Source organism: Panthera tigris, chromosome A3 (genome assembly GCF_018350195.1).
Source record: "Panthera tigris isolate Pti1 chromosome A3, P.tigris_Pti1_mat1.1, whole genome shotgun sequence".
Lineage (NCBI taxonomy): Eukaryota > Metazoa > Chordata > Mammalia > Carnivora > Felidae > Panthera > Panthera tigris.
In genome coordinates this window covers 45,157,729-45,170,913 of record NC_056662.1, presented here as the reverse complement: position 1 = coordinate 45,170,913, position 13,185 = coordinate 45,157,729, and the positions used below count along the sequence as shown (strand labels likewise).

Below are 13,185 nucleotides of genomic sequence, written 5' to 3'. Positions count from 1 at the left end.
AGGATTTTTATCACTGAGGCATAAATTTTTCTGAGAGCAAAGCAGTATTAAAACAGACATTCTACATGGGATTCTTTCATAACTGAGAATCTATTAGTTGGCTGGTAGCAGGGAGGTACAGGTGACAAGGTACCTGGCCTACATTTCCTTGGAGTTGTTACTCAGCCAGAGTTCCAGTGTGATTGGAATGCTGGGAGCTGATCTCTCTTTGGATGGCTGCATTTTGGGTGGTGGTAGAGGATGAGACAAAGCTTGTAAATCATCTACCTATTCCCCTTACCTTTTTTTTTTTAATCCTCAAAGCATTAAAGGCATCATGACATTCTTTATGAGAAACATAAATGCCATATTATTTGTTCACTTGGGGGCTTATATTGATTTATAAGTACTCATTAAGCCTTCAACATAATTTCTCAGACTGACAGATGTACTTATTTTACTGATTAAACATTAGGAAGGTGAGTGTCTCTTCTGAGGTTTTGTAAACGTTCGAGAACCTAGAAGGTCTGTCATTAGGCTTTTGTTATCTCTACTTTCTTTCAGGTACAGTATGTAGGAATTCCAGCTTGGACTATATCTGCTCATTATAATGTCTCTCTTTAACTGATTATATGATTCCTCTGAAAGAAATACAGATGTGTTTTTCTTTAAGAAGGAACAGTGCTTCTGTGTTTTGGAAGGCCCTTCCATGACACTATATGCCATCATTATTAAATCCTTTGTTTCAGTGTCTTGGGATCGTTCCATAACTAATATAATAAGCTCTCAGCAGCTGTCATGGGTGCAGTGTTGGAAGGATACAGAACTGTTCTTGGATCTGCCCCGGCTCCTTGTCAGGTTCACTCCTCCTTGCTCCTTTTGGCCAGCTTGTCATTTCTCTACTTGAGTTCCTCACATCCATATATTGTACTTCCATTTCTTTGATTAGGCCTTAAAACACCAGCAACATATATACTCAAAATGACACCCAGTGAGGGGTTAATTGCCTAGAAATCAGTCTGTCTTCATTTGTGTGGGGTAAGCAGTAGAACTTGGGGATGATTATGTTAATGAAAAGTGTAATAAGACAATAGAGAAAGAGGATTAGTGGTGGAGGCAAGACACAGCTCTTAAAACTCCCTCCAAAGGTTCAAAAGCAAAGCAAAGCAGGGCTCCTGGCTGACTCTTATCTCAGGGTTGTGAGTTCCAGCCCCACACCGGGTGTAGAGATTGCTTAAACAAACAAGAAAACTTAAAAAAAAAAAAAAAAAAAAAAAAAAAAAAAAAGAAGAAGCAAAGCAAAAGCAACTTCAACAGGAAGCTGAAAGTAAGGTATTAGAAATAGAATCAAATCAGCAACTACAATAAATATAAACCATATAAACTTGCAGTTGAAATCAGAAACTCATGGAATCAGAAATCTCATTTACATTGAAGAACTAAAGCCGAGCCATATGATGTTTACCAGAGGTAACCCTAATACATTGTGTTCAGGAAGACCATAAGTAAGTACATACATTGGTAGCTGGGAAGAAAGATCACTGAGCTAAACTAAATATATGTCAGTTACATAAACTTTAAAGCAGAAATCCTTATTAGTGACAGTAATAGCTCTGAATTTATATGAACTTCATAGCCTCCAGATATATGAAGCAAAATTTGACAGAAGTACAAGGAACTACTAATAAAACCATAATCATAGTGGGAAATTTTAATGTGAGTTCTTATTAATTGATCAGTCAAGCAGAGAAATATTGGAATAGAGAAGATGTACACAATACAATTTATCCTGATTGAATGGATATATATAAAAAACTTTGAACTTCAAAATACGTGTGATTTTTAAAAGCACATGGAACATTTACAGAAATTGACCAATTAGATCATTAAGTCTCAACACATGTCCATACTTTGAAACTATACCACATCCTGTGAATATGATGAAATAAATTAACAAAATTAAGAGACTAAAAACTACACCCCAAATAAATTAAGTCCAAAAGAAACTGTGAATTAGAAAATACCTCAAACAGAACTACAGTGAAAGTTACATACCACAATGTCTAGATTGTAACTGAAGAGTTATATGGAGGAAAATATATGGCCTTAGGTGTGTATATTAGAAGAGAAAATTATTGGGGTGCCCGAGTGGCTCAGTCAGTTAAGTGTCTGACTCTTGATTTTGGCTCAGGTCATGATCTCATAGGTTTGTGGAATCAAACACTGACAGCATGGAGCCTCCTTAAGATTCTCTCCCTCTCTCTCTCTGCCCCTCCCCTGCTCATGTGTTTTCTCTCTCTCTCTCTCTCTCTCTCTCTCTCTCTCTCTCTTAAAAGAAAAAAAAGAAAATTATTGATCTATGTGTTCTATTCAAAAAATTAGGAAAAAATGGCAGAATAGTATATAGAAGTTAATAAAAATGAACTAAGAAAGTTAAGAGAATGCACATATATACTAGAAAGCAGTGAAGATGATCAAAAACAACTCTTCAAAAGCATTAATAAAATAGACAAGTAGGCAGGATTAATTGAGGAAAAAATAATGAGGGTAAAAAGGAACAGAACTACAAAAACAATGTAAGCTTTAAAAAATAATACAGTAGGTTAATTTGAATAGATTTATAAAAATAAAGGACAATTCCCAGTTTTACTGAAGCTTCAAATAAAAGAGAAGCTATCTTTTCCTGTTGCAGAGATTAGAAAGAAAGCTCCCAAAATTGTTATTTAGCTTGTGACACCTTGACAGTAAAACCAGACAAAATGAGTATTGAAAAAGGAAAATTAGAGTCTGTCTCAGTTAAAAGCATATAAATGAAAATCCTGTGGGGTACCTGGGTGGCTCAGTTGGTTAAGCATTTGACTCTTGGTTTTGGCTCAGGTCATGATCTCACAGCTTCATGAGTTTGAGCTCCAAGTCAGGCTCTGTACTGGCAGCATGGAGCTTGCCTGGGATTTCTCTCTCTCTCTCTCTCTCTCTCTCTCTCTCTCTCTCTCTCTCTCCCCCCCCCCCTTCTCTGCCCCTCCCCCACTTGCACTGTTTCTCTCAAAATAAACAAACTTAAATTTTTGTAAACAAAAATCCTAAAAAAAGCATTAGCAAATGAAATCCAAGAATATTAGGAAAAGATCATACATACATCAGAGCTAAGAGAAGTTCACTTCAGAAATGCAAAAGCAAATAATAACAATGATGCAAAAGAAAGGTCTATCATGAGAAAGACAGCAGACAAATCCCAACTGAAAAACATTCTACTAAATACCTGATCAGTTCTCCTCAAAACAGTTAAGGTCATCAAAAACAAGGACATGGCCAAGAGAAGGTGAAAGAAACATGACAATTAAATGTAATGTGATATCCTGCATGGAATCTTGGAACATAAAAATTAATAAAAGACATTAAGTTAAAAACCAAAGAGGTCTAAATAAAGTATGGACTTGATATAATAATGTTTCAATATTGGTCTATTAATTATAGTAGGTGTACCATACTTACATAAGGTATGAGCAATGGGGGATGTCAAATTAGACATTTGTCTAATGTTAAGTTAGACATAAATCCACAAGGACAGGGACGGCAGGAAAAAAGGCAGTAGTAACCAACTTTTAAAAGTTGTAACAGATGACACATGGCCAAGGCATCAGCAGACCTGAGGGCACTGAATCCTGTGTTGGTACTGGGGAGAGACACGAAGCAAGCTGACTGAAGTTATTGTAGATTTCCTAAAAGGGTTAAAAAATTGTCCATATGAGGTAGCTATAGAAGTAGGAGGAAATGGTGGGGCTAAAAACAGGCAGACTGTTTGGAAGTCTATTTAAGAAGTAGTTAGAACTTCATCCCAGAAGAGGAAGCAAATAAATTGGGAGGTTTCTGGCCTGGAGTCACCAATAAACAGCTAAGTATAGAGGTGCTGTCTTGAAAACAAAGGAACTAAGGAATAATTTGCATACTCTCTGAGCAGTAGAGAGTCTTTTTCCTAGAATTTGGGTTCTAGGAATAAAAGCCCCAAAGAAAACGTAGGTCTGAGGTTTTCTGAGAACATGGTGAAACTCTCCAAAGATAATGCCTGTGCACTATGCTTCCATTCAGCTTTTTGTGGACCATTCTTAAATATGAGCAGATAGCCAAGGATCCCCAACCATTTGAAAAAGGTATCTAATATGAAAACACAAGACAAATATAAGAATATGGGATGAAGTAGGGGCGCCTGGATGGCTCCTTCGGTTGAACGTCCGACTTTGGCTCAGGTCATGATCTCACAGTTCGTTAGCTCAAGCCCCGCATCAGGCTCTGTGGTGACAGCTCAGAGCCTGGAGCCTGCATTGGATTCTGTGTCTCCCTCTCTCTCTCTCTCTCTCCCTCTCTCTCTCTCTCTGCCCCTCCCCTGCTCATGCTCTGTCTCTCTCAAAAATGAATAAACTTAAAAAAAATTATTAGAAAAAAAGAATATGGGATGAAGTAGAATGGAGCAGATCTTAAAAGGAGTCTGAAAAAAGTCTATTTAACCCATCCCCCCCAAACAGGTTAAGAGTACACTTATCTTAATGAACACTGAGTAATGTATAGAATTCTTGAAATCATTATATTGTACACTTAAAACATATTAATATAACACTATAAATATTTTTTACCTTAGAGTTTAAAAAAAAAGGCTGGGAAGAAATAAAATTTTAAAAAGCTATTAATATCTTCATGAGGTAAGAATATACTGTATCCATGAAAGAAGGACCAAGAGTATAAAAATAGACTGAAAACAAGAAAGATCTTTTGGATATTGAAAATATGAACAGAGGGGCGCCTGGGTGGCTCAGTTGGTTGAGCATCTGACTCTTGATTTCGGCCCAGGTCATGATCTGAGAGTCATGGGATCAAGCCCCATGTGAGGCTCCGTGCTGATAATGGAGCCTGCTTAAGATTTTCCCTCTCTCTCCTTCTACTCCTCTCCCCTGCTCATGCTCTAAATTAAAAATAAAATAAAATAGAAATATGGCAGCAGAAATAAATTCAAATCAGTGGAAGTCAATACAATACCTGGATATTGTAGTCAAAAGGACCTAATGAATTGGCAAACACAGTGGCTGAAAATAGACCAGGTGACACCAGGAGGCTTCAGAACACTAGGTACAAAGAGGATACAAATTTTGCCAACTTAATAATTTTCCATAAAATAATTTCAAGCCTCAAAATACTGCTTGCTGACTTTAAAATCACAAAGGAGTGGCACCTGGGTGGCTCAGTCAGTTGGGCAACCAACTTCAGCTCAGGTCATGATCTCATGGTCTGTGGGTTTGGGCCCCACATTGGGCTCTGTGCTGACAGCTCAGAACTTGGAGCCTGCTTCAGATTCTGTGTCTCCCTCTCTCTCTGCCCCTCCCCTCTTGCTCCCTCTCTCTCTCTAAAATAAATAAACATTAAAAAAAAATTAATAACAAAGGAAAGTAAAAGAAATTGAAGCAAAGCATTTCCATCACAGAATTCTATACCCAACCAAACTATGGACTACAAGTCAGGGAACAAACACTTAGAGATCTATAGGGACATGCCCCTTTCTCAAGCACCACTAGGAGATATGGCCCACTAAAAGGAAGAAATAAGCAAAGAAATACTGTCTGCCATTTTGTGATTCTGGTCTTACAAAATAGACTATAAACATACATTCACACAAACACTTATACACAAATGTTTATGGTAGCTTTATTATAATCATTGAAAACAGGAGGAAACTATCCAAATATCCTTCAGTAGGTGAATGGATGAACAAACTATGGTATATTCATAAAATGGAAGATTAACCTGCAATAAGAAGCCCCCAAATGGATGAATCTCACATGCATTAAGCTAGGTGATGGCATCCACACCGCTACCTACACCACCCACTCACACCATTATCATACTGTAGGATTTATATGACATTCTAGAAAGGGCAAAACTCTAGGAAAAGAAAACAGCAGTACTTGTGAGGGGCAAAGAATAAGGGGAGGGGACTCACTATAAAAGGGAACTTTTGGAGTGATGAGGCTGTTCCGTATCTTAATTTTCATGGCAGTTTTTGGTGACAGTTACATGGTTGTATACACTCCTTAAAACTCCTTGAGTCTAAAAAGGGTAAAATTTATTGTAAACAAATTATACCCCAATAAGCCTGAGTTAATAACAGCCACTACAAATATCACCCCAGCATTGAGGCTGTCCCTTGCCACCTACTTTTCATGGCCCTGTTCCCTACCAATCCTGCTCAGGGTTCTCCTCCTTCCCCTCCTCTGCTGTATAAAACCTTTCACAGGATCTCCAGGAACTTTTTTCTCATCTCTAGGTTGTTGCCCTTTTAGTTTGAAGAATGAAAAGTCATTTGACCTTTCTTTACTGATTCTGCTTTTCCATCCTTTGGAATCATCAGCCATTGCACACTTTTAATCTTTAATTATTTTACCCTGAATACATAAATTGTCAAGCATCAGTGATTTGCACTGAAGAGAAAGGGCTGTAATGATGAAATCAAGATTGTGTTTACAGACATGTTTTCCTCCATAGATAGCAGTGAGTGCCTTGCAGATGACTGCAGTATAATTGCTGGAGGGAACCTTACCGGTTGGCACCCAGACTCTGCCGCTGTGTTATGGCGAAGAGTCCTGGGAATCCTCGGGGATGTGAATAATATCCAGTCCCCCAAGATTCATGCCAAAGTTTTTGGCCATCTCTATGAACTCTGGTACAAGCTAGCAAAGGTACGTCCTGCCACATTCCCTTTTGTTCTAAGAGGGGAAAATTGACTTATCATTTATCATTGATTTAACATCAAAACCCTGTTGGCAGTCAACTACTGAATGTAATCTGGAACATATATTCGGTGTTTAGACAAAGTTGTTTGATTGTCACAGAATAAATAATAAATAACTTGTAGTTTGGTCATTTCATAAATGCAAAAGAGCTATTTCATTTAATGCATATGTATGTAGAATATTACTGTAAGATATTAAGGGGTAGGGTATTGAGTAGTTTTTGTTATTTTCTTGATAAAAGTGATACCAGTTTTATTGTACAAGATTTAAAAAATGTAGAAAAGTATGAATAAGAAAATTTACATCACCATTCCACAGAGATAACCAGTATAAATATATAGTTTTATTTCTGTGGATAAACATATTTTTTACAAAAGTAGAATCTTAGAGTACATACAGTTTTCATTCTGGGTTTTGATTATAATCTATGCTTTCCCCAGGTTATTAAGTTTTTTGGATTTTGTTCTTGTTTTTAGAAAATGTGATTCATATTTATACAGTATAACTTATTAGGCCATTCCTTATCATTTGGAGTTGAAGATGTTTTGAGGCATTAACACTCAAGGGAAAACAAAGCCCTAGTTTTGTATTAAATCTAAAACCATGTACAGTAAGTGAGACACATAATTTAAAATGGCAGTAGATCTCATGATAGAAGAAAAACTTGTACATATTGTAGGTTTTCGCTCAACATGTAGAAATTTAATGAGAAGTAGCTATTTGGCCATGGAACACAATATTGAAATATCATTGCGATAAACTATGTGTGGCCTTTCCTAAAATTCTCCTCTTTGTGAATTAGATACGGGATAATCTGGCAATAAGCCTGGATAACCAGTCTTCTCCGTCTCCACCGGTGCTGATCCCACCACTCAGAATGTTTGCATCATGGCTATTTAAGGCAAGTGGATATGTGTTTATTCCTTTATTGCAATTTCCTCTTCCTTTCTGAAATTGAGTTTAAAAAATGTAATTGGCCAAGACTGCACGTTTTGAAGACAAGCTGAATCTTACTAAAGCCACTAACTGCATCCTTCGTCTTCATAAACAACTCTTATGGAATACTGAGAAGTAAATGAAATGTCAAAATGCTCTGCATCTGGAGCTGATTAAATCTTTAAACCTCATCTCCTTGGCAGGCGACGACATTGCCAAACGAATATAAGGAAGGCAAACTGCAAGCCTACAGACTGATCTGCGCCATGATGACCAGACGCCAGGACGTTCTGCCAAACAGGGACTTCCTAGTGCATTTTTACCTTGTGATGCACCTGGGATTAACCAGCGAGGATCAGGTATTCTGTGACTCCCTTATCACGGTAGCCCACCAAGTGGAAAGTGCATCTCGCTATTTGCAGGTTAAATTAGGGTTCATGAAAAGACATCAAACATGTTGAAATTTTCAGTAGTTTCAGCTCTTCTACACAACAACCACATTGGTCTTTCAAAAACGTAAATCAGATTCTGTCACATTCCTGCTTCTCTCCACTGACTTTGCATTACGCCAACCAAATTTGAACTTTATTTTGTGGCTTACATAGTGCTTTATGATTTAGCTTCAGCTTATGTTGTCAAATTCAAAAATGCTGTTTCAGCCACTTTTTGTTGGGGTTCTGCATTAGATATTATTTGAACAAAATCATTGTGATCATTTAAAAATGTTTGAAAAGTATTATTTTAGTAGTTAGGATATTTTTGTAAAAGACCTCATGCGTAAATTAGGGGTCCTGACATTTCTTGATGAGGAGTCATTCTCATTTCTCCCAAAGGAATATGATTGGTGGGTTAAGTTGAAACAGAAAGGTCAGAGGAGTCAGTAGTGACAGCCCCTTCTGGTAGATCCTGGATGTGCAGGGTAGGAAGGATATGGCTAGTCCCACGCCTCCCTACCCTTGCCCATGGGCAGAGAGCAAGGAGGGGAGCAGGGACACCCAGAGTCCTGGTTCTCTGCCTGAATGTCAAGCAAGGGAGTGATATGACTGGTTTGTACTTCACAGAGATTATTCTGGACTCCTTCCAAGGATTATTCTGGAATCCGAATGGATTTGAAAATGTAACAGTGGTAGTGTAGAGTGGGAGGTTGGGCCTGGAGACAGATTAATTAGGAAGTAGTCAAACGAATATAGAATTTAAAAATGATGAGCAGTAAGATGATGGCACTGGGAGCAGGATACTGGAAGAGGAGAGATTTAAGCAATTTCAAAGCATTGAATGTTATCACTAGGTCTTCTTGAGCAATAAGAGGTATAGAGAATGTTTCAGCACTTACCCTTGAAATTGTAGCTACTCATCACTGAACTTGAATCACTCGTGAGCTATAAGCAGTCATCCTTTGTGTTTCTGTTTTATTCTTTGAAAGTATAATACGGACACACAGACCTTGATGATAAACTTAGGGTATGTGTTAAGAGGTCAGTCTCCTGAGTAGCCAGTTTTCCCTTGTTGCTTCAGAACGCGTTTCTTGAAGCTTCTCGACCCTTTAGCCCTATTTAAAACTCTCGCAATATATCCCTGATAACACCCTGGAGCTTTCATCATTGAGCTTTTATCTGAAGCAGTAACTGTACTGGCCTACTGGGTTGTCTTTGTCGTATCTGCCCGTTCCAACAATGCATGGAGGATATCCCTATATGATAGGCTGGACTTGTACCCACGGTCTCATTGATTTCCTAAATAAACGCAGAAATAGAGGTGCGAAAGTAGAGCCGTTTGTGTCCTGTGCTCAGATATCTGTAGCCATCATTGCAGATGGAAGCGTCTTTCACAGAATGACGTAGCTTCAGGTGGGTGGAAGATTGAGGTGTATAAATAGGGAAGAGAATTAACTCCCACGGATCATGACGAGATCCCTCAGTGACAGAAGAGACAAAAGCTTAGTTAACAACACAGTACTGTAAAGCAGTATTTTGCTAAGATTTTGCAGGGAGAAAAATTTACTTGGAAATAACAATCAACTGTAGAATTTTCTCAATTAATAAAAACAAATTAGAAGTCAGCAGCCAACACTGGGGTATTCCTGGAATGAGTTTTCTAGAAAGTAACATAAATGTATGTAAATTTAGGATCATCTTTCTATTTTAAAGTCTATCAGAGTGGAAATGAAACGATCAAGTGAGAAGAAATAAGACTTTGAGAACCCAAAATATTATTTAAAAAATATGATTTTACAGGGTAGAAAAGGGAGTTTTCATATTTTATACTTAAAATCATTTTCCCATTTTAATATATGTCATGTTTTCAGTTGAGTTTGATTTTTTTGTGGTTCATTGTAAAATACATAAGTCTTAAATGTTGGTCTGTTACTAAAAGTGATCCCAACATCCAGACTTGTAAGACAAAACAGGGATATCATAAATCTCTTTTATAATCAGCCTATTGTCTAGCCATTAGAGGCTTGAATTTTTATGTGTGCTTAATAGAAGTGGCTGTATCCTGCAACCTTAACAATTATTAGTATATATTTGAGAAGCCCTGACTGTCTGCCAAAAGAATTACTTACTGTAAGTAAACCTTGTTTCTTTTCCAGAAGAAAATTGCACAGAAAACCTTCTAATGAAAGAAACTTTTCTCATTTAAGTAAGAAATGTCTCTGATAATTAGTTTAACTTTTGGTCCACATGCCTAAATGGATCATGGTGGTTGTCCCAGAACTTATATGTTCTTCTGGAAACACATATTACATTAATTATAAAAAAACAAGAAAGCACTTACTGTAGAGAATACAGTTAAATTCAGTTTTTTAATCCATGAACTGTGCACCTGTGACTAGTACCATTTCCTTCTTATGAGAGTTCTCAAAAAGTCACTAGCCCGGTGCTAAAAGACTTTGTTCCTGCAGAGAGAACCTTATAAAAATCTTCCTTATTTCTTAGTAAGGTAAGTAATAGCAAATAATTTAAAATGTTCTAACATTTATTAGTTTTATCTTAGAAAAAAATCCAAGGTGAATTTCCTCCTTTCACCTCTGGGTGGCACACTTGCCTGCATAACTCACTGTGTAGCTCACCCTCCACCACTGGCCTTTGAAATGGCCCCAAGGCCCATGGCCCTGGGAGCATGATTGTGTGGCATAGTCATTTTACAAATGCTTCCCTAAATATGAGAGTATCAAAATTATGTCAGCAATGACTAAAAAAGTGTTGAAGTGGAAATAAGCTCTAAGATGTTAAAAATCTTTTATTTCCAGACCTATGGGTCCTTATAGTAATTGAAAACTTTTTTTTTAATTAAAGAAACCTATTTGTGGGGCACCTGGGTGGCTCAGTCAGTTAAGCATCTGACTTCAGCTCAGGTCATGATCTCACAGTTCATGAGTTTGAGCCCCATATCAGTCTCTGTGCTGACATCCCAGAGCTTGGAACTTGCTTCAGATTCTATGTCTCCCCCTCTCTCTGCCCTTTCCCTGCTCACACTCTGTCTCTCTCTGTCTCTCAACAATAAATATATGTTAAAAAATTTTTTTAAAAACCTATTTGTAAAATAGATGTCTCACAGACTGTGTTCTATGATACAATCGTATAAAACCATGGTTACATTTAATATGGTGGCCAATTCATTATGAAAACAAATATAGTCATTTCTGTATTTCAAATATTAATAGTAATACATTTTGAACAGCCAAAATGCATCACATTCCAAACCAACGTTTTTGTTTGGACCAGTTTTAGCTAGTCTATTAACTTAATAATTTAATAGCTAAAACAGTGACCTTATCAAGTAGTATTTTCCCAAGTTCATGTGTAGTCTGAGTTTATTAGTTTATTAGTATGATTGAAAAATCATATAGTTTTATTAGTATGATTGAAAAAATGCTTTGAAATAGCTGTACTTTTCCTCCATTCTGAATTAAAAAAAAATTGATCCTGTTACTGGTTTAGAAAGAAAATAATTTGGATTGTAAGGACTTTCAAAATAACTATACATCATGAATAAAATTTGGGGTGACTTGTGGGACTGATTGCCCAGCCTTCCTGTGAAGGGTCTTCCACTTGGCTTCCTTCTGCCCAGCTCCTTTGTATCTGGTTGGCTGGTGAGGGTAGAGGGTCTTTATTTCCCCGACTCCCACCGTGCCAGACTCTGTGCTGGCACCTGCGTGATGTTTTCCCACTGGTTTGTCTCTGCAATTCAGTTAGATAAATATCATAACACACTGTTTAAATAACAAAGGTTCAAAAAATATCAAGAACTTTTGCCCAATGCCACACACTAAAAAGGCTGTTAGAATTCACAGGAAAGGCGTGGTTTATTCCACAGGGTATGTCTTCCCCATTGATTCACAGCTAACAGGCCTGTCAGACAGTTGTTTGTTCTGTTCCTTCCTCCTTCTGTCTTGTTCTACCTGGGCTCCAGCCTTGGTCCCCCCCACCTCAGACTCCTCCTGACTAGAGCGCCCTCCCACTTCCAACCCGAGATAGGTTTCCACAGCTGCCTCCCCAGCTCCTCACCATCTTTCAACTGCTCTTCTAAAGCTGTTCCTCGTTGTTCTTAGTTTTTCCTAAAGCCTCAGCAGCTTTTTCACCTCAGTCTTCCCCAAAATATTTGGACATGAAATGAGCTATGATTTAGATTTATTAAAAACAGTTCCTATTAATTTCATCGTTATTTAAAACATATGGAAAGATCAATATGTGTAAAATGGAGAGGGACAGTTGAGGAAAGGAATTTTATTTTCATGTTTCTAAGAACATATATCAAAGACTGGAACGTTTTCTTTGCTTAAAATAAGCAAACTATTTTTTAACAATGACTTACAGATTTAATGTCTTAATGTAATTTGTTACACATCAAAGTTAAATTCTCTTTTAAGTGCAAAGCCTACATTAATGTAAAATTATTGCAAATTTGCATATAGAAATTTTGGGAAATATAGGTCTTTGTCATTTCCATCTATAATTTTGTATTATCCTACTTTGTAATGCACAAAAAAGCATGGGGCCTGAGGTGGAAAAATGTGTATTTTTCAGCCCTGAGGTAACCATCTAGTGACAAATTTGAATTGTAACAGGATAAAGTCATGATTTAGTGTAATATAGTATGATATAGTGTAATAGTTAAGAGCATGGGCTTCAAGACAACCTGTCTGAGCTCCAGCCTTGGCTATACCTTATCATTTGACTTCACTATGCCTTTCTCCCCTTATATGTAAAATGCAGGTAATTGTGGTGCTTACCATAAGGGTTATTTGAAGACTTTGTGGAGCTAAAATATATAACGTACTCAATTCAGAGCCTGGACAAAACAGCCCTCAGTAAACATGAGCCCTTGTAATGACAAGAGTATGAGGAAAAGAACATACTCTGTTATCGTAAAATGTTAATATTTTTCTTTCCCTGTGTATTTTCTCACTTTTGAACATACTCGTTTGACTAAAAGATATAATTAGGCATTGTGGAATTTCAGAACAGATGGAGAAATATCCTCTCCCCTTGCT

General features: G+C 37.2%; 1 protein-coding gene across 8 annotated transcripts in view; it reads left to right on the top strand.

The window, feature by feature from the left end:
- The window catches only part of RALGAPA2 (Ral GTPase activating protein catalytic subunit alpha 2), a 322,541-nt gene that overhangs the window by 140,360 nt on the left and 168,996 nt on the right, over positions 1–13,185 (top strand). For all 8 annotated transcript variants that reach the window (XM_042980989.1, XM_042980987.1, XM_042980988.1 and 5 more), the window contains 3 exons: positions 6,508–6,701; positions 7,558–7,656; positions 7,895–8,050. In XM_042980989.1, coding sequence (XP_042836923.1) covers positions 6,508–6,701; positions 7,558–7,656; positions 7,895–8,050 — 449 coding nt within the window. The remainder of the gene's footprint in view (positions 1–6,507; positions 6,702–7,557; positions 7,657–7,894; positions 8,051–13,185) is intronic.